This window comes from Spinacia oleracea, chromosome 4, assembly GCF_020520425.1.
Source record: "Spinacia oleracea cultivar Varoflay chromosome 4, BTI_SOV_V1, whole genome shotgun sequence".
Lineage (NCBI taxonomy): Eukaryota > Viridiplantae > Streptophyta > Magnoliopsida > Caryophyllales > Amaranthaceae > Spinacia > Spinacia oleracea.
Window position 1 is genome coordinate 57,973,426 of NC_079490.1, and position 9,648 is coordinate 57,983,073.

At 38.1% G+C, this 9,648-nt stretch overlaps 1 protein-coding gene across 1 annotated transcript; it reads left to right on the forward strand.

Annotated features, from left to right (window-relative positions):
* The first annotated feature begins 1,099 nt into the window (after window positions 1-1,099).
* On the forward strand, window positions 1,100-4,389 carry LOC110799008 (centromere/kinetochore protein zw10 homolog). Its single transcript, XM_056827641.1, has 3 exons — window positions 1,100-1,137; window positions 1,412-1,857; window positions 4,051-4,389. Exons 1-2 carry the CDS (start codon window positions 1,102-1,104, stop codon window positions 1,703-1,705), a joined length of 330 nt encoding a protein of 109 aa, XP_056683619.1. The 5' UTR covers window positions 1,100-1,101; the 3' UTR covers window positions 1,706-1,857; window positions 4,051-4,389.
* Window positions 4,390-9,648: the final 5,259 nt, after the last annotated feature.

Genomic DNA, 9,648 nt, shown 5'->3' on the forward strand with positions numbered 1-9,648 from the left:
AACCCTAATTTTCAATGTCGAATTTTGGCTTAAAAGAACCTTAAAAATGCTTTAAATTTATCTCTGATTGTATCCTACAAATTTGGTGTTGGTTCAGGCTCGAGACTAAGAAACCTGAAATTTTTGTTCATGGGTTTTGCTTAGGTTTTAAACTAAATTTAAGATTTCACTGTAATTCGTTCCTTGGTGTAACACGTTGTATTTGGGTTTGTAGATTCAAGATTTGCTTGTCAACTTTTTGAACATTGTGGTGAGTTTTGACACTGATTTTGGTGGAATTCGGGTTGTTTATCGCTCTGGCGTTGGTGAGGCTCGTGGTGTCGAGCTTCGTAATGTTATGGAAGCCATGGATGTAAGTTTCTGTTTGTTCAATGCAGTGAGATGTTGTTATGTGCTATTTAATTCTTTATTCTTAACTAACTGAGTGTATGAATGTATGATGATATTCATTAGCAAACTCGCTAAATTTAGTGTATGATTTGAGTATTCCATGGCTAACTTGAGGATTCATTTAGCTGCCATTTCCTAGAATTTATAGTTTTCAATTGTCATTTTCCCAGGTGCTAGGAATACTTGATTATGGGCTTGCAAGGACCGCTGACTTATTCATCAAGCATGTCATTGCTCCTGCAGTGAAATTTAACTCCCCTGTTTCGTTTCTGGAAGAATCTAGTGGTAGCTTGGTCGAGAGCAGTGACAAAATCTTGAAGATAGTCTCAAGTCTAGAGCCGAAGGTAACATCAATGATATAAATACTCGTATAATAAATTTGGTCCCTTTTCACTCAAGAAATTGTATGTATATTGAGTGCCAAAGCAGACAAGCAAGATATAAGAAATCAGGAAGAGCATTAAAGAATTTGGTGATTGGTAAATTTTAATTAGTCAGTAACACACTAAAACATTAGACTACGTTATTCAAGGAAAAGAACGCAGCATGCTATAGCCTGTTAGATTAACCCCTTTTTTTGATGTAGACAGATGACATTGATAGCGATGCTCTATTCTCAAGAATGACGATAGTTGTTAAGTTTATCCACCAGTATATATGTCTTGAAAATGGTCCTTGGATGCGTTGTTTCGAAAGGTTGCGTGGCCAAGAATGTCTGAGCTTATTATTTCTAACTTCCTCTCAAAGGTAAACACTTCAGCTTTGTCATCCATGTTTCGTTTATGCTCAACTTCACTGCATGCATCATGTAAATACTTTTTTCCATGTATGTTGATAGCTGGTTGGTGTGGGACGTGGGGGGGGGGGGGGCTGATGTTCACCTGATACCCTATCTCTAGGTTTGATTGCTTAAGATCTTCAACGCGAATTCATAGTTTTCGTTGGTCTTTTGTTTTTATTTCTTTAAGTGTAGTCTGACCTCTCTTTGCAGTGTTGAATCTTTTGTATTCTGTATTCTCAGGTTGTCCCTGATGATGCTTCAAAGTTAGTTGATTTTCAGAAGATCATGAACTCTTCTTCTGAATTTGAGATTGTTTTACAGGAGATTATGTTCATTTCCAAATCTGATAAGAATGATGAAAGATTAAGCAACTTTGCTGATAACGTGGAGGTACACTTTGCTGTGAGGAAAAAGAGAGAAATGCTGGCAAATGCTAGACAGTTGATTCTACGATGTGACTTTACTGTTCCAGAAGTCAACTCTCATTCAACCTGTCTTATATCTTTGTGCTCATCTGCTGGAATTACGTACTAACAATTAGCTCTCAGGAGTTTAGCAGCAAAGGACCTAAGTTCGGAAATAACAGATACACTGATTGTGCTGTCAATTTGCTATTTTCGTCAGAGAAGTGTATAGTGTCCCTTGCTGCTTGTCAGTTGATGAAGTTGGTGCATCAAACACTTCAAGTAAGATAGTTATTTCTGGCTATTATTCTGACTTGTTCACTTGTTTATATTAATCATTATTTATAATCACACTAAGCTTTCATTTTGACAAATTATGGTGGAATTGTACCTAACAGTGGTTTTTGTGATGTTAAGGTATCACAACTAGTATGTTTTCTCAATGTGATACATGGATCATTCTGATTAGCGGATAAACCCCATGAAATTTTAAACTTGACATGTTTAAGAGTTACTTCACATGAACATTTTGCTTCACCATTTTATCACAGTTATACCTACTATCCTGAGTCCCTGACTCTGGGCAGGATTGATATCTTGCTGATTGCATGTTATAAGACGGCATATATGACTTCTTGATAATTCTTGTGTGTAGGATGTTTGTTTGTCATCCCCAAGAGTGGCGTTGGAATTCTATCATGCTGCAAGGGATGTTCTGTTGCTGTATGAAGCTACCATTCCAATCAAGGTATTCATGTCGTGGAGTTTTTAAATCATTGATGTGAGAACTTCTGCATCACTAATGACCATTACATGCCTACAAGTATGCTCACTTTTAGGAAGCAATGCTTTTTTCTTGAAGTATGCTCACTTTTAGGAAGCTTCATTTGCAAATACTGTTATTAGGATTAGGTTATGGTTCTTGGCTTCCTATTGGAGTATGCTCACTATTCATGTCATCTTTTTATTCTATTTTGAGATCTCTGCCTGTGTAGTTTGCATACTAATTGTTGAGCTCCTTGTCACTATTTAGTCATAAAAATTAATGACCCTTTCTTTCCCTTTTGTTTACAGAGCTATGGGGGGTTTTTGTGCTGTTACATATCTAAGTTTTGCCCACAAGGGTTAAAGCAAGTCCTTGTAACAGGCGGAATTCCATCAATTAAGGATGGATGTAATGCAGATGCCGTATATCATGCATGCTTTGAAAAGATTGTGCGACAAAATGAGAAATATATATTATGCGACAAAATTATATACCGTAATTCTTTAGTCTTCCCAATTTCTTCTTTTCTTTGTTCGTTCCCTTAATTCCTCTGTTTTACACAGGCTTGAGAGAGCCTGGGATCTGTAGTGCAGCAGCTACCCCCAACTAAGCCCCCTGTGAGAATGACATATGTCAGACGTAAGAGGAAGGATAAATCAGGAATTACAACTTAATGGTGTCAGCATTCTGTTAGAAAATACCGTGAGCAGCAAGTTGGTGATTGTCAATTATTTGCTTGAAACAAGGTGACTCTATTATTTACTTGGTATGACAATTATTTGCTTGAAACTTTGATGGATGGCAGTTTGATAATTGGGGGGGTTTCAACACGAACCCACTATATGCGATACTTTGGTATCTTTGGCAATTAAATAATATCCTTGTTTTGTTTACCTTAATATTGATCTATGATCATGTCCTATATCCCTATATGATATTTAATATTCTAGACCAATCAAATAAGCTTTAAATTTATTTTGTTGACAGTGGACAAGGGAGACAAAGTTCCCACATGCTGTATGGAAGGCTGGTCATGGTCTAATTGCTCTTCTTTTGTGAAACTTTGATGTTGTTAATAATATATGGCTTGAGCCCTTTCCTGGGAGGTTAGTTATTTTGTAACCTTATTTTCTTTTGCTGATATATTTTCCACTTTTTACGGGAAAGCTTGCGAAGTTGCAATTTTTAAAGAATATGATTTAACAATGACGATAGTTAGAACTCAGACACAGTTGTCTCTTTGAATGAAAACTCATCTATAGCTTGTGAGTTGCTATCGGTCTAAGTAACCTAATATTAAGTATATTAAACATTTAAAGAGTTTAGAATACCAATCTAAGTTCATGGGTTAGAGTTAGGGAGCAAAAACGACTATAACAGTCAAAATATGACCTATAATGATCATTAAAGTCTTAAACGCGCATAACTTGACCAAAGTAGATGAGAATAATTCTAAGTAACCTAATAAGAAGAATATTAAACATTTAAAGGGTTTAAAATAGGAAATTTTGTGAAACACTACCTTTAAGTTTGGTGGTTTTGTGAATTGCTACCTTATATAAACTTTTTTTAATTTAACTACCTTATAAGTTTGGTTTGTTTGACTAACACTACCATTTGACGTTTTTCGTTAATGTTTTCCGTCGTGTATTTCTTCTATTCTTTTAAATTAACCCTAATTTTATGATATATATATATTATTTTGTTAGGTTTGCATTTCAATGAGTGGAGATCCTTTCACCGATGAGCAAATTGATGAAATACGAGACAAATGGGCATCATACTTCACCGAACATTGTGTGTAATTAACGCTTCATTGATCTCTTCTTGTGGATGTTTCGTGCTACTAAAATCATATATAATTGCCTTATTATATTTTTGGTGCAATTTTGTAACGTACGAAGTGTAAAAGATATAGTTATTATAGATTTGAAACTATTTAGGTGGTTTATTTTTTTAAACATATATATGATGGTTAACTTATATGTAAAAATCAATGTTTCGGAAAGTTATTGGTGGTTGATGACACTTTTGAACGTTGTATAAATGTGGCGTGAGTACAGGTCTACATTTTTGGGATTGTTGAGTATACGAAATATATATTATTTATTAAAAAAATATATTATTTATTCGCGGCGTATAAACTTCTGCCATTTTACCAAAGTTTGAGGCGTTCAGGTAGAAACGCCGCAATTCAATTCAAATATTTTGAGGCATTTTTCCCTAATTACGCCGCAAATGAATGATTGATTTGAGGCGTTTTTTAACGCCGCAAATCAATACAATTCATTTGCTGCCACTCTATTTGCTGCTACGCCTAAAACGCCGCAAATCAATATAAAAGTGACGCCTCAAATCAATATTTTTCTACTAGTGACAAATGAACACCCAAGGGTTAAAATCTAAAGTGTCAACCAACGAAAGTTATGGTCCAATTAGCCTAAGTCTGAGAGTTGCTTGGTCAAGTATTATAGGCTTACGCCACGTCATTATTTTGAGTCTAGGCCACCTCCTTGTATTCATACACGGGTTATAATCAGAAAGATTAATGAAAGTTTGAGTCTAAATCACAACTTCCAATTAAATCCCAGAAACTGGAATCTGAAAAGAAACAAAAAATTACTTTCGATGTAATTCTTTCGTTAAAATTCAATAAGGTAAAAACAACATTTTGAATCTACGCTATTTGCATATTTTAAGAAACGACTAAATACGCTTGCAAAGTAAGACAATTTAAAGGTCCACCCTAGGCCTACTAAAATTAAAGGTCCACTATAGGCCTACCAAGCGAGGCTCACTCAGTCTCGCCTCGTGACTCAAAGACCACAACCATCTACCTTTTAGCCCAAATTAAAAATTGAAGAATTTATGTTGGGGAGGAATCCCAAGAAAAAAGAAAGAAAAAATAGAAAGAGAAAAGGGAGAGCGAAAAGAGCAAGCCAGGGAATACCTATCCCGTAGTGCAACATTTACCTAAGTAAACGAAGGAAAAAAGAATTGAGTCAACCAATCCAAATCATAAAATTCTACGATGTCTACCCTTTCCAATCCTTATGCTCTTAAACGCCTTCGCTCTGGGGTCCCTGTTCAGCTCATTTAGCCCATCCATGTTCTCATTGCCATAACCCAAGAAACCATTACCTCAACTCTTTTTTTTGAACTTGTTATCAACTGCAAACCACGCACGGCCATTGACACGTGCGTCATGCCCATCATTTCCAAAGTCCAAACCTGCTCTTACACCACCATTAGCATAATGACCATATAACTTGTTTGGATACGTCCTGTTGATATACCCTTGAGCCGTCCCCATGCTACTCATTGGCCTTGGTTGATGTAATCCTCATGCTCGACTAATACCTATACAACTTATCCTATCTCATTCAACCGATCTTTCAAGCCGTCTTGAGTCACAAATAAAAAAGAGACAAATGAAGAGTACATTCTACGCTCAACGTAAAAATGAAAAATGTGAATAATAAAAAAGAAACTTTGCAAAGCGCCTCTAAAGTTAGTCTAAAAAGAAAAGAAGCATTTAGCGCACCAAAAAGATCCGCCCAGAAATAATTTTCAGCGCCCACAGCTGGGCGCCGAAATCTTTAACGCCCCAGCCTGGGCGCTGATTCTCTCTGCTCGCCAAATATTGTCCAGAATTGCTCGTCATTTTATCCGCATACACGAAAAAATAACGAACACTTGGGTGGGTACAACACGTATTCAGACATACGTACCACCAAAAAAAACACATGTACCTCAAAAAATATATAAAACAAATTTTTGGCTTACGGCAAGGCAGCAGATTAAAATAATAATAAACTTCACTTATTCTACCATTTCAAATAATATGTTTCCACCTCGGAACGTACTTGTTTAAAATCGGCATTCTAAGAAACCATTTTCTAGGCTAAGAACTACGCAAGACCTGATTCCAAATTAAAATTATTTAAGGCGGATACGTAGGCAATCCATGATTCGGTCCAACCAATTTGCAAAAATATTAAAAGCCTATAGAATAACAAGAATAAAGAATAGAAGTCCCTTATTGAAATTTAATTACTTGCAATCCAAGTCGAAAGAAAAATTTAAGTCACCAAGATGCCAAAATTAATGAGCACACATCGAAAAATAATAAGGGCACGTACCCTTGCCAGAAGGAGCACTCACACTCCTAGGCACTTAGCCAAGACTACAAAAAATCGGTTTGCCTCAATTGAATGGGGGCTAGCGCAAGCGTCCATGACCTCTAAAGTACTCGACTTGACCCTCCCTAAAGCGAACTAACTCACTTAAAGACCTTCTTTCACCACTAGACACAGTCATGATCGCCAACAAGTAGTAAGGGCAGTAAGCTTGCAATAAAGAGGATTGTTCTACGGCATCGCCCCATCGTTCCTTCGAACTCAGGGCACCCGTTCATGGTAATTCAAATGCTTGCTAATCCCCTTTGAAAATAAAATAAAAAAAAATGGTACATTGTCAATAGGACTTGGCACTTAACCAAGGCTCACCCTACTCAGGAATATGACACGGGCATCTAAAATCGAAATCTAAAAGCATCATTAATGGGAAGACATAACAGCAACTGGGGGCTAAAAAGTGAAATGAAAGAGCTAGGGAAAGAACTAAGTATACCTTGACCTTTTGTGCAGACATACACCAAGTAAGTCTAACTCAATTTGAAAACGGTTTATATTCCCACAATTCTGGAAAAGATGGCCCGAAAAGCCTAAAAGCATATGCCAAACGGGCACAAGTAATATCTTGACACCTGCACCCTGGCTTCCAGAAAATCCTTAAACAGCATTCCAAAAATCGTAACAGTATTTTGATTCACTCATATAATCCTGTACGAACCTTTCTATAAGTCAACTTACCTAGGACACCTCGGGTTGTACATAGTAGGACTCGGATTTTAAATAATTTTCAAATGATTTTCAAAGACTTCTTCGAACATAATAAAGTGTCGTTGGTTTAAGCTAAGTATGCGTTTATCTCAATATTGCAAGTGAGTCAAGAGATTTCTAAATATGATTATGGGTAAAGAAAGGCACCTAGGTTTTGGTCAAGGCATACTTCAACATGTGACTACCTTGACCATGGCAATGTCGCATAATATGACATTTACAAGAGAAGTAGCAAGTCACTACTCAAACGTACCTCGCACTAAACGAGCCTGGTTCAAACTATTCATGATCCATGTCACCATGAATGCATAAAGACGCATGCAGAGCATTATAGCACCAAGCCAATCCCGTAGCTACAATTGGGGGCTTGAGAAAAACACTCTAAAAATGCTCGAAATGACGATTTATCGCAAATTCTCGACGCTAATGCAATACGTACATCATAGGGGCACAATCCTAAGCTTTAATCATGTAAAACGAACCTTAGAATGGCTACGACCCCTCCCAAGTTCTAAGCACTACTTAGAATGTATAAAGTCACCCCACTATCAAGGGTAACTGAAAATCGCGAGTCACCAAAACTCCGATCACACTACTGCACATAACGCTCGCCCTACAAGCGCCCGTTACACAGTCTACCTCGTTCCGAAGCAAAAGCGAAAGAAAAATGAAGGATAAGAACTGTCAAAATATACCCAGAAATCATTTTTAACGCCCAGAGCTAGGCGCCGATATCTTTAACGCCCCAGCCTGGGCGCTGAATCTTTCTGCTAGCCAAGTTTTGCCCAGATATAAAAATAAGAAAGAAACACCTATGAATCCTCGCATCGAACGAAGTAATAAGCCGTGCAAACCCATGCAGAAAATGCCACACTTGTTCGGACACCTGAACGAGGCATGATGAAATACTCCAATGCAAAAAATAATAAAATCCCAACACCTGGAGGAATGTTCTAAGACACGCCGTTAGGCCACACAAGCCTACGTCGCACCATAAGTTCAACCGTCCCACGGTACAAGTCTAAAAGAAGAGTAAGGCATATTGCAGGCACGACCAAGAACACGTGTAAAAGAGGCAAAGACTACTTATCGCCCAAATTCAAAATGCAAGCCACACGACTTCTACATTAAGGATTAAAGGTAGCAAAATATTACCTACCACAGAAGGGATAGCTCGCACCTACACGAGCGGAACCCCAAGGCCTCTTTCTCGAAAGAACCTACAAAAATCGTACGCCAAAAGGAAAGCATCCCAACATGCATACTTGGGGGCTCCAAGCTACGAAACAACCATAGCAAAATAAAAAAAATCTCGAAGCAAATGTTTGAACAAGCGAAAGGGCACGATGTTTGAGCCCACTTCATGAATGGGCCTGAACCCTATCAAACTTCTAAGCAAACTATTCAAAATCAGTCGTTGCTCAAAAAAAAAATGAAATAATTCAAGTAATCTGATTAATGGACCGCACACAACGGCCATTCTATGAACGCTCGTTCGCACATACATATCATCATTCACGAACACGTTCAAAAAATATAAGGGCGATCAAAGTCTTACACCTCAAGGTATGTTCCTCGGGCCATATAGACTCGCCCAACTATCGCAATAACTGTACGCCTTAAGAGCAACAGTTCCTTAAAATAATCGCCCCAAAGCAACAAGCACCGTAGTCCACCAATCGGCTACGGCTTCTCAAGAAAACCATCACGTTCTAAAAACAAAGAACAAAACAAAAGAAGAGAGAATACATAGAACTTCCAAGTGAAATAAACGAATGAACAAGAGGCCAACTGTGTCATCAAAAGACCAGCCCAAACAACACTTTCAACGCCCCACCTGGGCGTGAATTATTTCAACGCCCAGGCCTGGGCGCCGAAAATGAACCCAGGCTCAAAAAGGCCCTAATTCTGTTGGGCCCTGCCGCATCCATTCGACTCAAAAATTGCCGGTTTCCTCACTGGAAGTCGCACCTCACGGCTTTGTCAAGAATAGCACACCACTACAAAGATCGCTCGCACTTACGAGCACGATCCCAAACACGATCAAGGACATCACAAATTGCGTATCCCCAAAGAACCCCTTTGACAAGAAATGACCATCAAGCACGAGTGCTTGGGGGCTCGAAAGAAAATATATATTTCAAAAAAAAAGTATGCAAAGTTAAAACAATATTCCCAGACTACGCTGTACAAAGTCCCGTGTTTGGATGTCTCGAAAAATAAAACCGGTTTACGACCTCAAGACAAAGGTCGCCATTGACACTTATACATAGTCCCCTAATTAAGGACCCAGGTAGTGGCAAGATTGAGCCGAAAAGACTAGCTCAAAACCACGAAAGATGATGACCACAAGACAATGGTCCGTCTAAGCACGTTGTCAACCCACATGCAGGTTACAACTAA

Excerpts from the sequence above, each read along its gene's own strand:
- LOC110799008 (XM_056827641.1), top strand. The coding sequence starts at position 1,102 with ATGTCTGAGCTTATTATTTCTAACTTCCTCTCAAAG. Across the intron at positions 1,138-1,411 it reads TTTCTAACTTCCTCTCAAAG|GTTGTCCCTGATGATGCTTC; the intron begins GTAAACACTTCA and ends CTGTATTCTCAG.